Source organism: Malania oleifera, chromosome 13 (genome assembly GCF_029873635.1).
Source record: "Malania oleifera isolate guangnan ecotype guangnan chromosome 13, ASM2987363v1, whole genome shotgun sequence".
Taxonomy (NCBI): Eukaryota; Viridiplantae; Streptophyta; class Magnoliopsida; order Santalales; family Ximeniaceae; genus Malania; species Malania oleifera.
Window position 1 is genome coordinate 63,439,932 of NC_080429.1, and position 18,061 is coordinate 63,457,992.

The 18,061-nt window shown below is 36.1% G+C and overlaps 1 protein-coding gene across 1 annotated transcript in view; it reads right to left on the minus strand.

Moving 5' to 3' along the window:
* Positions 1-989: 989 nt before the first annotated feature.
* The window catches only part of LOC131146567 (uncharacterized), a 49,802-nt gene continuing 32,730 nt past the window's right edge, over positions 990-18,061 (minus strand). The window contains exons 3-4 of the mRNA XM_058096235.1: positions 11,241-11,624; positions 990-1,755 (exon numbers count right to left, since the gene is read on the minus strand). Of these exons, the coding sequence (XP_057952218.1) occupies positions 1,285-1,755; positions 11,241-11,624 (855 nt within the window). The 3' untranslated portion in view covers positions 990-1,284. The remainder of the gene's footprint in view (positions 1,756-11,240; positions 11,625-18,061) is intronic.

Here is an 18,061-nt window from a genome sequence, read left to right on the forward strand (position 1 = left end):
TGTTTCAATGTGCTTTGTGATCAAAAAATACCCTTAATATTAAGAAGGAAACTCTACGAGATGATTGTAAGACCAATTATGCTAAATGCATCAAAATATGGTGCGCAACTAAAAAACGTATCCAAAATGCAAAAATTATCGAGATAAAAAAGCTTTTGTACAAGTTAAGAATGAACATATTCACATAAAGTTATGCGTAGCTTTTGTACAAGTTATGATATGAGAGGAACAACTTAGATGGTTTGGGCACCTACAATGTAGACCAAATAAAACTCTCCTAAGGAATGATGAATTAGTTATTATGAGGGGCAATAGAAAGGATAGAAGTAGACCTAAAATAAAGTGAATAACAATTTAATAGTCCTAAATTTGTCAAAGGAAATTGTTCATGATCATGTAAATTGATAAAAAGAAAAAAAAAATCATTCATGTAACCAACACCACCTATAGGAACTTACAGTTTGATTTTTCGTTGTTGTATTGAGTTTTCCAAAATATTATAAAAAGTATAGCCAATTTTTCATTTTAACCACATTTGCATGTAATAAATGAACAATTCTGACACTCTTTGTTGGCGGAAATGATTTTAATTTTTATTTATAATATTTTAAATAACTATCTAAATGGCACATTGTTTTCTAATTTTCCAAAATTATATAAAGGTTAGAAAATATCTTTTTATTATTTTTCTAAATTTCTAATTTTATTTGCACATAGGAACATGAAATTTGAATCAGACTTTAATCGTATGGATCCCTTGTATAATTTTTAAAAACTCAAAAAATAAGTTATTTTTTCAATTATTTTAAATCTCAAAATGAAAAATGAAAAATCATTTGACATTTTAAAAAAAAATTATTTCTTTTTTTTAATGTAAATCTAGAAAATATAAAATAAAAATAAAACAAAAAACAAAAAATATTTTCCACAAGAAACGGCCCTCAGAGTTGTAGGCACCCCCTCGGCTCAGAACACTGGAGAAAGGGAAATGAACAAAATCGTTGATTAAACAAAAATGCACTTATTTTATCCAAATTTACAGAAAGCTGTGAAAGATGACATGCAACAGCCTAGCCAGTTTCTATAAAACATCACGCAACAACGTATCATGTGGGATTCTCTCTGCTCAAATGTTCCCAACGTACAAAACTGGAAGACGTTCACCACGTTCCACACAACTCCTAGGCGCCCAACATTCCATAACAAGGATCTCTTGTAAGGCTGGTAACTGCTTAAGAGCAATGGAGAGAGTGAATGAGGCTGGCGAAAGAAGCTCACGTGCTGCTAGCAAGCTTGGAAATCAAGGAACAGACGTAATTTATGTAAGAGGAGTTCACGAGTCCCATATAGAGGCTTGCTGGAAACGATCCAATCCTCCAGAAGTCTAGCTTTGTCATTTCTTAGCATCTCGCCATGGAAAGCAGAGACAATGCAATAGACTGTCGTCCTCATAACATCTGCCAGGGCATAAGCCTTCACGTGCAACGGACCACCTCTCTTTTTACCCATAATGGCAGTCGTCGCGTCTTTCCTTCCTGTGTTCAGCGTTGCCCACCGAATACCAGCTGGTCCTGTTAGCTGATGGGATTGCAAGTTTGTCTTCTTCCCCATTAATGTTTCGACAGCCAGCAGGCAGGACAGAAGGGTTGAGATAACTACAGCATTGCTGCCGGAAAGTTGAGCGACCCCACACCTGTCCTCCCTGTGTGAATGAGCAGTCAACGATGCAACAGCCCGTGCACACCATGCGAATAGCTGCAAAATAATTAGCGAGTATTATTACCTCACAGAACATGGGATAATGCTCTTCCTTGGTCAGAGAAACAAACCACTTTGATCCATGGAGAACCCTAAACTAGTAGATATATCTAAAACTCTTTAGGTTTTAAGGGTTAAAATGGCAAAAGCATGCACATTCATAAGTTTTAAAAAAACACACACAAATACAAAAACTAAAAACTAAAAAAAACTACTAAAAAATACTTAAATTTTACAAAATTGATACAAATTTAAATGCACATGACAAAAATAACATTTTTAAAAAAAAAAAAAAAAGCCCAGTTACAAATAACACAAATTTTAATTTTAATTTTCATAGTTCAAAAAATAATTTGAAAACTGAAAAAATAAAGAAGCTAGACACCAATTATTAATTCCAAACATAAGGAATCAACAAACATCACCCTGACAAGATCCCTTTGAATAAAAGAGGAAACTTCTACTTGAATTTGCAAGGACCAAAGAGAGAGAGAAGCATCAAAGCCTCTTCAAAGGCCTTCTTCCAAATCAGATCGTTGCCTAGTTTGATTCAGTGAGGCTGATATGAGCCATTAAGCGATTGTACAAAACAGGTTCGGTTCACTTATTCAAGCAAAAGTTAACAAGTAATCTATTAAGAGGCTTTAAAATGCAAATGAAAGCCTTTATAAAGACAAGGCTATGGAACATCAATAGTACATGACAATCCCATGAACTCAATGAATGCAATAAATACAACCTGGAATACGAAGACAATTACTGGAGGAAGGTACTTCAACTTGCTACCATCCAAGACCAATTAAGGAATAAGTACAATTTTTCCCCAGAATGCCATCAGTTTTTTAAAAACAATAAAATTTGGGCTGCAATCGACAATAGAATTGAACAGTACCTGTGGACAGACAATGATCAATCAACACCAGTAGTGATCATTGTACATGAACAGTGATGGTGAACAATACCAATGAACAATAATAATAAGCATTTGAACAGTTCCAAAGAACTGGTGATTCGTCAACATTAATCATTGATTTCTCAGACAAAAAATCAACAAAAACAACATTCAAAAATGTTGGGTTGATGCTCGTTGATTCAAACTGAAGATGGAGAAACAGCAGGTGCACTAGCATGCGGTGCCAAGTTTTTTGCCCTAGGTACTCCACTGATCAAGGGACAGCATCCTGGACATGATATAGCATTTGACAAGCATCTAACTCATAGCTAGTTGTTGGAGAATATGTACCCAAGTGGGAAGCTAAAATTAAGAATTTGTGGGTTTTATTTGAATTTTATACTTTTATAGAAGTTAATATATTGTAAATTAAATATGGTAATCAATAGGATATCTTTTATGTTTACTTACCCATCAAGCGAGGATGAAAGTCGGTCTTCATGATCCAACGGAGCCAAGTGGAAGGGTCGTCGCTCAACGGATAAAAGTTACTCTAGGGATAACAGGCTGATCTTCCCCGAGAGGGAAGGTTTGGCACCTTGATGTCGGCTCTTCGCCACCTGGGGCTGTAGTATGTTCCAAGGGTAGGGCAACAATGGCTTATAGAATTGGTTTTTCCGGTCATTTTGGGCTTTTACCTCTGATTGTTTCAAAGGAATTTAAGATGCAGGACCACCTAGTCACCTACATTTTACGCTGCCTACTTGGCATACTTTAGGCATGGAATTAGGAAACTGATTGTATTAGATTTTTTCCTGTTGTGTAATTTCATGTTATGTTGGGTTTTATGTATTTTCATCTTTCAGTTAGTTGTAGGCATCAATACTTTGTAAGTGGCATAGACGGTTACCATCTCTCTCTCTCAGTTGTAGATATCAATACCTCGTTTGTAAGTTGCATGGGGCAGCCCTCATTTTTTAGTCAAAACTGCAGCCTCTATCTTTCGTACAGTTCCCTCTTCTCATCTCCTCCTTCCTCCTCCCTTCTTCTGGTCTCTCTGTTCTGCTTAAATTCTATGTTCTGTTCACAGTTGTCTCTGTCCTGTGTTCAGTCCTGCACATCAGCCTCTTTCTTCTCCCTTCTCTCTACTTCCCTCCTCACTGTTTCTCTCTCAATTCTATTTCTTTAGGTCCTACATCAATTTGCTTCCAAGATTTTTCAAATAGATCAGCTGATATTATGTTCTCTCTCATCTTTTATTTATTTCTTTATTTTTCTTAACAATTAGGATCCTTTATATTTCATTTCCAATTTGCTTCCAAGATTTTTCAAATAGATCAGCTGATATTATGTTCTCTCTCATCTTTTATTTATTTCTTTATTTTTCTTAACAATTAGGATCCTTTATATTTCATTTCCAATTTGCTTCCAAGATTTTTCAAATAGATCAGCTGATATTATGTTCTCTCTCATCTTTTATTTATTTCTTTATTTTTCTTAACAATTAGGATCCTTTATATTTCATTTCCACTCCCATAATGATTTTTCTTTTTTCTATCCCCCAAAAAAATATCAGTCTCATTACATGATTGAAACCCCATGAAAATCCAGCCCAATCAAACTCCTCCTTCCCAACCAATAATCATTTATCATCACTAAACCCTAAGCATGCAAAATCAACCTACTTGACCCACCAACCACCAGGATGAATAATAATAAGGGATCCCCTTGCCTTAGGCCCTGAGAAGCCCCTAAACCACTCCCTAGGCTGTCCATTTACAATCACCGACATATTTGTAGAGCTTAGGCATCCTTTTATCCAATTCCTCCACACGAGCCTGAAACCTTTCTTATCCATCACATTGTCTAGAAAGCTCTAATTCACCAAGTCATAAGCCTTCTCAAAATCCAATTACAAAAACCACTCCCTTCTTACGCCACCTTTTCGACATCATCAACCACCTTGTTAGACATCAAAACAGCATCTAATATTTATGTCTCAACAAAAGCAAAACTGTGCCATAGTCACCACCTTCGGCAGGGAATCATTGCTTACTAATTTGGGTTAAGCATAATGAATGGACCACTCAAGCTGGTAAAGAACCATAAAGTGTAGGGGTGTGGAAATTCATCAGGAAACCATGGTATGACTTCATCCCTTTATCAGATTTTAAGTAGAGAATGGGGACAACATTTACATTTGGCACGATGTGTGGAAGTAGCGACAGGCTCTATGTTATTATTTCCTGCCATCTACAACTTGGCCTGTGATAAGGAAGCACTCATCAGTCATCACCTTCAAACATCAGATCAGAGGATCTAGAACATTTCCTTTTCAGAACATGGCAGGTTGGAATCTCCATCATCTCATTGACTTTTACAGCAATCTCTACAATTTCCGACGCCAAAACATTCCCAATCTACCAGAGTGGGCCTTATATAAAAACAGGGTCTTCAGTCAGATCCTTCTACACGAAACTCTCATCAATGGAATCAAACCACAGCAGTACCCCATGGACATGAATTTTGAAGACAGCTACCACAACAAAGATTGCTTTTCTTCCTGAAAGGCAACACCTGGAAAGATCTTAACACTGTTCAACCTGCAGAAAAGGGGGTTGACCATTGCCAACAAGTGTTTTCATTGCATGGCTGATGCAGAACCAGTTGAGCAAATCCTCTTTCATTACCCCTGCACCAGGAACCTTTGGAATATGGCTCTGACTTTGATCAGACAATGGTGGGCTACTGCCAGCTCTGTGGTAGGGGAGCTCTGGGCTTGGAAAGAAATTTAGGCAACCAAAGAAAAGAGAAAGGCATTGTCTCTCATCCCTCTTGCAATTTTCCGACGTGTTTGGAAGGAAAGGAACAAAAGAGTGTTCAAAAATTCAATTACACTGCTTCAGATAAGTAAAGAGCAGCGGATCACCGTGGTTTCTAGCTGTTGTAGTGAATGAACACAATGTAATTTCAGGTTTATGAGACACCCTGCAAGACGGTTGACTCTGTACTCTGGGTTGGCATCCCATGATGCTCTTTAAATAAAATTATTTTACTGGTAAAAAAATAAATAATAAATAATAAATAATAAATTAAAAAAAAAAAACTACAAAAGACAAGAAGGCCACACAAACAAAACTACATGAGACTGTAGACTAACATAAACCACCATTACTCCCCAAAACCCCTAATCTCTTAACAAGATCAACGCATAAAGGAACCCAAAAGAACAATCCTATTGTACATGACAACAGAAAAGAGGTCAAAATGATTCTTTGACTGACTTTTATTGTTTTCTCAAATTTTAAAAAAAAAATGTGCATTTTTATTTTAATTTTATTTTAAATTCGTATGGTCATTTTATTTTAATTTTAATTAAGATTTTGTATACAATGAATGATTTGATCTACAAAGCCAATTATGGATATTAAAGCATCGTGACAACAGGTTGCACAACTGAAAACCAATGGTTTTCAGTTTTTGGGCAAAAACTAACAAACAAATTAGCAACATAAACAAATGCACTATGATGAACAATTTCTTCCCTGCACAACAACAAAAACATAAAATAAAAAATATAAATGATATCAAACAGACCCTAAATTAACTCAACTAGCAATATAAACAAATGCATCGTCATAACCAGTTTCTTTCCCTATCCAACAACCAAAACAGAAAACACAAAATAGAAATGATACGAAACAAACCCTAAATTAGAGTTAAATGCACCCATGGTCACCCAACTATTGACTAAAAGCAATTGAGGTCACTAAACTTTATTTGTACACAAAGGTCACTCATCTACCAAAAGCAATCTCTCTGGAAATGCTTACATGGAAAGCCATTTTAGTGTGTGTAGCAAGCAGAGTCCTAGAATTGTTATGACACAAATTAAATAAAACAAAACATAAAATTAAAATCTTCTTCATTTTCTGTAATTAATCTGTGTTCATTTACACACACACACCAAAAAAAAAAAGAGAAGAAGAAGAAGAAGAAGATGAACTCAATCAATTACAGCACATAGTAAAAGGTTGTGAAGTTCACCATAACTCCGGTCCAACCAAAACTTGCCAGAGAAGTGCTTTCTAAAGCTCACGCTGCAGGTACTCTAGCACTCCAATTACCTTTGACCCAGTTAGGGACACACTCCATAGATTCCAGATATCATCGACAACAACGTCATCAGAATCATGGTCAATGCAGGGTTCAAGAATTTCACCCAAATAACTCCTCACGTAGTTCAAGGGATTTTCCAAAGCTTGACGAACAGAGGAAATCAGATTGTCAACAAGGCTACAGCAATGGGATCCAGCCTTTTGCCTACTGGCACATGGGATCTAGCAAAATGAACTTTGGTGCTGAGGCTGACATTACCAGCACCAAGATGGTTTCTACCAAGGTTGTTAGAATCGGGATCCTACATTAGATTGTTGGAGGGTCCACAGGATCAGATTGTAGGATCAGATCGCGTATCGTAAAATTCCACTTACAATGTAAAATAAATTAAAATTTTATATATTTGGTGATTTATGACAACTCTCAATAAAATAGTCCTAAAAACTTGGTAGTAAGTTTAAGAAATTAAAGCAAATTTCAAGAATGTAGCTAGCTTGCAAGCTAGCACCTAGCAGGTTTTTCATTTCAACAATTTTGAACATTCAAAAAAGATTAAAAAAAAATCTAAATAGCCTGAACTGCAAAGTGCTCTGCAAAGGGCAGACTATTGCTAGCTTATTTATTTAATAATTATAATTAAAAAGAAAATCAAAAAGAATGAAGATAAGAAGGAAGAAGAAATTGCTAATCTTAATACAATGAACTGATGTAAATTTCTCAGTTTCCATAGTTTTGTCATCAGACCATAAGAACAAGGAGAAGGAAAAAAAGAAGGAAGAGAAAGAACATTTTGTTAGTCGCAAAGAAAAGAAAAGGAAGCATAAAACTATATGCGCTTTGTTTTGGGAAAAAAGATAGGTATCTGGCTTGTCAATAATAAGAGGAGAAAAAAAAATAAAAAAATAAAAGTAAAAAGAACCACAAAGATACCGCATAACTGCAACAGGCCTGCAATTTTAAGCTCTCAGCCTAACTGTGCAACTTCCTATTTGTTGAAGCTCTCTATTGATCTCCAAGCTGTCAGCTGACCTCTTCTATTGTTGGAAGAAGGAACAGTCCAAGCCTACTGATAGACAACCTAGGATCTGTCTATCAAGAAATCTAAGCTCTCATAGAGCTTTCAATTTTGAAGGAAGAGAGCTTTCAAAGATGCTCAACTGCTCTGTTGACTTGGATTGAACAAATCCTAAAACATGCTCATTATGTTGCCTAATTTGATGCATTTATCCAACTAAACCAAATTTTGTGCTTATTGCAAAAGTGAAGTGTTTTGGCCAATAAAAATAAATACTGAGACTTTTTCATCGAAATCCTAAACAGGAAAAATCCATATTCCATTGAAAAAGTAGGATTGGTAGGATCGCAAATAGGATCGAGATCCTAAGATCCTAAGGTTCCAAATAAGATCCTACTGGGATCCTACTTTATTAAGATTCTACTTAAGATCTGGATTGTTTAGGCAAGTATGGATCGTACGATCGTAAATAGCACAATTTGGATCGGGATTTTGATAACCATGGTTTCTACTCCCATGGTTTTGAAAACCCCGGGCACTTTCTATGCCTTATGTTGGAATCCATCAGCGTGGCAAATCAAAAGCTGGATTTCACTTCTTCTTATTCTTCCCCTAGCACCGGCAATCCCAACAAAGTCGTGGCAAAAGGGAACACCATCACAGATTCCAACATCACTTTGACGATTTTTCTGACGGCTTACTTACAACCAGTTGGAATTGCTGGTGACAGAAGTAATCAATTTAGAGTGCCCCCCTTGCTACAGCACTCAAACATCGATACTCCCATTATCACGGCGCATTTCACTGGTGCCGATGTGAAGTTACCGCTTCCCGCACACTTCTCATTGAACATGTAAACTTTGAACTTCAAATTCAAATTGAAGGGAATATACTTGAGAATGTGAACCACAACGAAAGTGGAAAAATATGGATTTGGGGCAGGATGTGTGTTTGAAAATGGAGTGAACAGCCACGACAATGCCTCTGCAAAACAAGACATTCTGATGCATTTCATGGCGCTCCCACAGATGGCCAAAATGGATACGTTACCCATCTTGTCTTGGGAAGTGGATGAATGGTTTTGATTGGAGTGAGAAACAGAGAACCCAAGACAAAGAAGGTGATCAGGAAAGTTGGTCGGAGCTTCAATTCAGCAATTTCGACTTCTTCTCCACCTTTCAAAACCCTAGAATAGAAAGAGTTAAAATGATGAATTCATGAAGGAGTCACATGACTCTTTTTGGAGGGAAACGAAGAGGCATCTCCCAAGGTAGGACCCATGCTGCCACGCACGCAAAAAGTGCCTTCTATGTAAGCAAATATAGTGGAGACACATTTAAATCAGAGAGAAAGGGAGACTGCAATGATTAGGTAGATCAGTGACCTCATCGCACAAAAAATAAATAATAAAGTGTTTGCTAGCCTCAATGATTTTAGTCCATAGTCAAGTGACCACGGGTGCATTTAATCCCCCTCAAATAACTCAAATAGTCAAATCAAACCATAAATCAAGCACAATCACACAGAATCATTTAATTAAAGCTACTCAAAGAATAAGCATGGACTCAGCCATAGTTAGAATCATACAATTTTTTATTCAATTATATGATTCATGTCAAGCAAGACACATTTCAAGTCGAATTGCAGGATAGAATCTGAGAGGTGACTGAATCTATAGGAATCATGATTCACCCAGGTGAGTTGCAAAATCCTATCAAATTGCAGGGTTCTTGCAATTCATCTTTATCATGTCACATTCTGCTCCAGGCAGATCCAACTCCTCTTACACTCCGATTAAAAGCCTTTCTAACTTCCTTTTTTTTTTAGGCACAATTACATTCTAAATTCTATTTACATGAGTTCTGTCCCATAAGAGAGAAGAAAACAAGACTCCTAGCCTTGTCATTTTGCACCTCTCTGTTTTATGCATTCTTCTATCAAGAAGATTAGCAGAAAACCTGAGCCAACTCCTTGTGTGTAGGTGTGTTACTTGGTTGTCTTCTCCACATTTAGCATTTCATTTTTAATCAATTTTGTTTTTGTTTTTGGTTCATTTCTTCATGTTTTAGTTGTTAGAGATAGCCCATGCATTAAAAATGATTTCCTTTTTTTTTTTTTCTTTTTTTTTTTTCTTTTTTTTTTTTTTTTGTATTGAACACCATAAAGTTCAAAAAAAAATTGTCAACTCATTATCATAAAAGCCATAAGTTCAATTTTTTTCTTAATTGCTCTCATTGTTGAAGAAAGCATACATATGATTCCTTATTATTGAATATGTTACACGCTTACACTTCATAAACATAAATTTAAATTTTCTTAAATTTTTCTGGGCTCTTAACTTATTTTTTTAAGTGTATCTTAAACTTTTAGACTTTGTGTTCTATTATTACATTGTATCAGCTATTCAACATTCAACTGTCAAGCATCAATAGAATATAATCTTAGAATGGTTTGTTGTTTATTTTATATGAGCATATGTTTGAGTTAGATCATGGTAGGATTCAAGCCAACAAAACTTGCTTCAAAGCAAGCCTCATTCCAATTAGCAACATGATTGATCCACATCTAATAAATTTCATTCATTCAATGTATTTTACTATTTTATTTGTTGTATATTGGTGCATGTCATTTAGAATTGATTTTTCAATTTTTTTACCGAATCTTATTATTCAATTTGATTATCGATTCTTGACTCAAGAAATTGAGATTACCATCATGATTCAAATGTCAATTTTACAACTATGGAATCATCTAATTTAAAACACAAATAAACTAAATAAGTAGTGAAAGAAACAAAAGAACTCAAATAGCATAAAATCAAATAATCATACATGTAATCAAAAGAAATATTATACTCATACCTAAATTAGCATTAAATCTTAATTCAACACCTAATCATAAACTATATAAAGAACTAAAATCTAAATAATGACATGAAGATTATCTTGAAAACACACAATCATTTCAATCGTGTATTTGGGCTACGACGAAACCCCAAGCTATCTACTCATCCTTGTCTCACATGTGGGATCATATACCCCGTAGTTCATAATCACGCATTATAATTACCAAACACAAAAACAAAGAGAATATAACTGTTGATATCCTATTGTGATAAATCTTCTTTTTATCCAAAAAAAAAATCTATAAGCCTATAACTACTAATATCATCTAAGACTCTCACGACAAATAATATAAAAATGACAAGTATAAATAAATAAATAAATAATACTTAACAGCCATATTAAAGCACTAGAAAAATTTCACACATGAATCAGTATTGCATAAATTCCCTAGACATAAAGTTACAACTATATCAAAAGATTAAAAAGTAAAGAGAGATTTAAGCATTAATTTTGTTTTTTCAAAAGATTTGCAAAAATATAACATCAGCAAAATAAATAAATTAATGAACAAGTTGCATATAATGATTTAAATCAGCAATGCTTTTGGTACCTGAGAGTCATTAAAGAGCTCATAAAATTTTGATTCAATACATGAATCAGTCGGTGGTCCTAACTGATTGGACAACTGCCATGTATTGTCAACAGAACAACTTTCCAAACCCTCACCCAGCTTCAACACGAACTGTTCCAGAGGCCTAACACATGCAGCCACGACTCTCTTGTAAGTTTCAGCTGTTTCTTCAAAAAAAGCAGCTCGGCGCCAGGTATCAACATTTCTCTCACAAACCATACACAAATCAAGATATGCAAGATAATGTAAAAGAGATCTCGGGGTGCTCTCCTCTAAAGCTGCAAGGAGATGTTCACTAGGATTTGTTTCTGCAGCAGCCGATCCTTTAGGTGGTGCAAATATGAACCTCTTTGTCAGCAACACCTATATGGCCAAAGCATCAAATTATATGGGAATTGGGAAACAAATCAGAAGTCAAATGGCTGATATTTAAAGTATATATATATATGATGAGTTCTAGAGTAAAATGATTCAAACCAATCAAAGCATTGCGATAAGAAACCTAACCACATAGACTTAAATGGAGCTCATATACTAGAGCTGCAAGACAAGGGAGTTAAATATATAGAATTATGTACTCAATAGAACTGTCATGTCTATCAATAACAATAAGCTAATGTAAAACATGATAAGGGAAAAGAAAGATGCCACAATATAAGTGTTTCAAAAGGCAAAGGCATAATGCCAAGTGTTTTAACCATAATGAAGTTGATAAGACCCTAGGATTTTATTGTGGAGAAATTGGGGAAATTTTAAAAAAGGAAAATAGTAAGAGAAAATAGGGTTCAATCACTTTAAGGTAATCTGCCACCAAATTAGCCAAAGGGTATGAATTATGTTATTGCTTGGATAGAAAAGCCCCATAGAGTTACATACATAGAGTAGGGAAACTTACTCCTATTAGGAATGTAAAATATCCCAATCCAAGTCCTTAATAGGCTCAATCTCAATTGATTAATAAAAATCCCGACGTTAAATAATCCTAACATTAAATAGAAGTCATTGAGAATCATACTAGATTAATAGAAATCCCAACTAATTTAAGAATCCTTTAGGAATGTAAAATATCCCAATCCAAGTCCTTAATGGACTCAATCCCAATTGATTTGGGGATCCTAACACATTAAATAAAAATCCCAACATTAAATAATCCTAACGTTATATAAAATCCATTGGGAATCATAATACATTAATTAGAAATCCCAATTGGTTTGGGAATCCTATCATTAAATAGAAAATCCCAATTGATTTGGGAATCCTAACATTCTTGCCTCCTTCAAATCAGCCTTGTCCTCAAGGCTAAGCAACAATAAACTCTAGGAATCTCTCCTCCAAGGATTGATAAGTTTCATAAGTTGCATCTTCAAATGGTAAGCGAGACTAGTGAACTAAAACTTCTATAATGTCTCGACTTCTACATTTGACCACCCAGCGATCCAAAATTGCTTGTGGCTGCACTTGAACCTCACCTTTAGGTGCAACATTAGGCAAGTGGCGCTACACAGTAACTTGCTCCCCCAACTTCATTTTTAGGCAAGACAAATGAAAAACTGGATGTACCTTAGAACCTATTGGTAAGTCAAGACGATAAGCAACAGGGCCTTTATGTTTTAGGATCTTATAAGGCTTGTAGAATTGATGAGACGACTTCATTGAAGAACAAACAGTCACAGACCGGGCTGTAGCTTGAGAAATACCCAATCTCCCACTACAAATTCCCTTTCACTATGGTGCTTATCAACTTGCTATTTCACACAAGCCTGAGCTACAACAAGATTTTCCTTCAGGAGCTGAAGCACTGCATCTCAATCATGTAACTTGTCAAGTTAATCAACTCTAGATGATCCAGCTGAATACTTAGCAAGAACAGGAGGAGCTCGACCATAAACAGCCTCAAACGGAGTCAACTTGATGGAGGAATGATAAGTGGTATTATACCACCTTTCTACCAATAGGAGCCATCACACCCCAATCCTTCAATTTGTCACTAGCAAAGCAACGAAGATAAGTCTCCAAGCACTTGTTAACAACTTCAATTTGCCCATCTGATCGTGGATGATATGATGTGCTCATTTTCAATTGTGTTCCTTACAAACGGAAAAGCTCCTTCCAAAAGTTGCTGGTAAAGACTTTGTCACAATCACTGACAACATACTGAAAAATTTCATGCAAATTCTCAATATTCTCAACAAAAGTACGAGCAACACTTATAGCAATATAAGGGCGAATTATGGCACAAAAATGATCATATTTTGTGGGAGAGTACACAATAACAAAAACAATAGACTTACCATGAGAAGATGGTAGTCCCTCAATGAAATTCATGGAGATATCAGTCCAAGCTTCTTCTGGAATAGGAAGAAGCTAAGCCTAGACTCGCCACGGTTTCCCCTTTCTGTCGTTGACAAACATCACATTCTGCCACAATCTTTTTTTGATTTCACCATTCATTCCCTTCCAGTAAAATTCCTGAGCAAATACGCTTGTAGGTTCTAAGAAAACCCGAGTGACCTACAGTCGGTGATGTGTGTAAATCTTGCAGTACGGTTTGCTTGTGGGCTGAATGGCACTAATAAAATCCTCCCTTTATATAGTAAGTAAAGAGTCCCAATGGTAAGAAGGAACTGAAGTTGGCTCTTTTGTAGCTTTTGGATAATACCTCTAGTCCCCAGATATTCCTTCATAATTTGCTCAATAGTACATGCAGGTACACAAATAGCTATAAGTTCAACTTGTTCAAGAAGTCATGAAAGCGCATCTACCACCACATTCTTTGTCCCCTTCTTGGAAATAATCTCAGTCAGAGCCCAACAACTTAGTGACCCACTTTTGTTGTTCCATGGAAGAGATTCATTGCTCCAAAAAATACTTCAAACTCTTGTGATCAGTTTGGATTTGGAAATGCCAACTAATTAAACGCAGTCTCCACTTTTTAACTGCACGCACTATGACTAGCATCTCTTTGCCATAAACGGACATGTCAATGTGAGATGGAGAAAAAGTCTCACTGATAAAAGCAATGGGGCATTTGTCTTACATTAAAACTACACCAATGCCAGCTCTTGATGCATCAGACTTAATGATGAACACCTTGTTGAAATCTGGCAGGGCAAGAATTGGTGTGGTGGATATTGCGTGCTTAAGCTTGACAAAGGCTCTTTCAGCTTCCTCACTCCATTTGAATGCATCCTTTTTCAGTACAGCAATCAGTGGAGCGCTAATATTTCCATAAATCCTTGACAAACTTGCAATAGTAACCAGTTAACCCTAAAAATCCTCGAAGCATTTTGATTGTTTGAGGAATAGGTCAGTCTTACATCACTTGTATTTTAGAAGGTCAATTGAAACACCTTCTTAGGAAACAATATACCCAAGGTATACCACATGATCAAGCAAAACTACATTTGGATTTCTTGACAAACAGATGATGCTCACGAGGAGTGGTGAGTACAATTCACAAATGACCTAAATGATCTTCAAGAGATGAGCTACATATCAGGATATGATCAAAAAATATAAGAACAAACTTACATAAGATTGAAAAATGTCATTCATTAGACTTTGGAAGGTCAAAGACACATTGGTTCAACCAAAAGGTATAACCAAGAATTCATAATGGCCATTGTGAGTTCTGAACACAATCTTTTGAATGTCATCCTTGTGTACCCGAATCTGGTGATAGCCTGACCTCAAATCGAGTTTGGTGAACTACTGGGCACCTCCCAACTCATCTAACAATTCATCCACAACAGGGATGGGGTATGTATCCCTCACAATGTTCTTGTTTAGTTCTTAATAATCAACACACATCTACCAAAAGCCATCCATCTTCTTCACCAATAAGACAGGAGAAGAATATGGATTGACACTTGGCTGAATTATGCCCACATCTAACATTTCTTTCACTACCTTTTCTATTTATGCTTTCTGAAAATAAGGATAGTGATAAGGATTGACATCAGTTGGGACACTACCTGGCAATGAAGGAAAATGGTGATCATGTGTTCACTGAGGTGGCAATCCCTATGGCTCTGCAAATAGGTCAAAAATTCAAAAATAAAAGAGCCTTTCATTCTGGCCAGATTGATGTTGTAACTATAGTGCTCGAAGATGTACCAAGCAACCATGTCGCTCCTTCTTAAGGAGCTTCTCCATACGAAGGCTTGAAATTGTGGTGACATTACCACAACATTTGCCTTTAAGAGTCACTCTCTAGCCATTCACGACAAACTTCATAACCAGTTTAGAGAAATTCCAAGCTACATCACCTAAAGTCCTTAACCATTCAATACCCAAAACTACTTCATAAACTTCTACTAGCAAAAACAAATCAACATACAAGCCATGGTTTTGCATAGTCAGTTTAACCTTCGGTCACTTGCTCTAACATGTCAAGGTCTTTCCATCTACAACCTTCACATCAAACTTTTCACAATGCTCCACCAGATAGGCTAGTCGTTTAGCAATTTTAGTGTCCACGAAATTATTAGTGCTACCTATATCAATTAAGATAGAAACCAGCTGGTGTTTTAGGAAGCCACTAATTTTCATGGTTTGAGGATTAGCATAACCAACTAAAGCATGAACTAAACAAGTGATAGATTCATCATTATCATCAAATTCCATACCTTCCTAATTTGAATAAGGGAGGTCATCCTTAACCTATTTTCGCTCCTCCCCTAGTTCAATCATCAACAATTGTCCCTTTTTGCAACTGTGCCCTCTATTCAAGAGTGCAGAAAAAGCAAAAGTATTTTTCACTCCTAGAAACCCAAATGATAGAGTCATCATTGTCCCACCAAGGAAATTCCACCTTCATATGAGAAGGACCACAATCACGCTCTCCTTTATAACCTCCTTCGTGCCCATACATTTGCTCCCTACAATTACCTAATGTAAAGGCATCATCTTCTCTCTCTTTGTGGGAAGATGTAATGAGTAGTTCAGAGAGCGATGCTAGAATCTCTTCAAATTGAGACTTAAACATATTGCTAAGTTCAGCCTTTAGCCTAACTTCCATCTAGGACTCTATGTTTTTTTAGGCCATTGCGTATGAGTGAAGATCAAGAATTCCAATATCTTACTTTTGTTGGCGGATTAACGACATCCACAAGAACCCCGACTCTGGTACCAAATGATAAGATCCTAAGGTTTTATAAGGGAGAAGTAGGGGAAATTTTAAAAAGGTAAAATTGTAAGAGAAAATGGGGTTTGATCACTTCGAGGGAATCTGCCTCCAAATAGCCCAAAGGCAATGAATTATGTTATGGCTTGGACGGAAAAGCCCCTAGGGTTACATATATATGGGGTAGGGAAACTTACTCCTATTAGGAATGTAAAATATCCAAATCCAAGTCCTTAATGGACTCAATCCCAATTGATTTGGGAATCCTATCACATTAAATAAAAATCCCAATAATAAATAATCCTAACATTAAATAGAATTCATTGGGAATCATAATAGATTAATAGAAATCCCAATTGATTTGGGAATCCTATCATTAAATAGAAAACCAATTAATTTGGGAATCCTAATAGAAATAAGGTATAAACCTCAAGGTGCTGAATCATAAGCCTTATAAGAATTTTTTTTCTTTTGTATAAAATATATAAATAAAGTACAAATAGACAGGAAAAAAACAAACGAACAAATTTTGGGAAAGTAAGAATAAATTTTGGAAAATGACCAAAAAAATATTAAAATAAATAAATTCAAATACGATTTTTTAAAGTACATGTTGGTCATTCTACGAAAACAATATTAAATTCACTCAAGTAAGCCACGTGAAGCATTAAGCATAGTGTCATGAATGTAGAGATCTCAAAGGCCAAAACAAATCACCCTCACCAAGATCTACCTAAGTTTCAAGGAGTCACACCCAAGCGGCGGCAAGACAACACCAAGTCCAACCCATCCATACTTATCCTCATCTAAAGAAACACTCAAGTGTCTAACCCAATGGATCAAATCTCATGGCTCAAAAGCCCTTGATCCAACTAAGGTCATCACTAAGGAACCCAGACTTGAACAATAAGGGAGTTAAACTCATTCCACTAGCACTAAGGGTAACTCTCATCCTCACAACCCAATCAAGGTCTTGGATGACACCACCCAACCCTATAGTCAATGACCAAGAAGAGCAAACACCCAAACCTCCGGTCTAAGAGCACCACACAATCTCATTCTCAAACGAATTGTCTATGGAGCTCCCAATCCCACACAAAAACCAAAGACACGCCTCGAAGATGTCAAGAGCCTACCCCTGAGTGCTCCTCAAGGTGCTTACTATCAAGGAAGGTAGGCCTCTCATCCAGTGTTCCCCTAAAAGTTATGTCTCTGAAGTATTCCCATTCATATATGAGTAATCACTAGAGATGTAATGATCATACATCTTCAGTTCAAGAACGCCATCATCAATACCATCCAAACCAGCCCCAATGTCAAAATGACATAGCAAAACCATGCCCATGACAACCACATAGTTGAATCTAGGTTAACCAACCTTCCCCCCAAGTCAAAATCATACACCAAAACCATGTGTCACGGTTGCAAGGCTCCTAGACCGTGACTTAACATTACAAAGTTCAAATTTTATCCATGATAAAACATGTAACTCTTAGATGTTTCGGAAAGGTTTAGTCTCAAGAGAGTAGACATTCACTCCTATTAGAACATTCCTTCATCTTTTCAAATAAGCATTTGATTAAATTTTGATGACTCTAATTTACAAACCAAATCTAACTTAAATTCAAAATCCCAAAATCTGTAAGCCTCTATCTGAAAGGCATAAAAAGTAAGC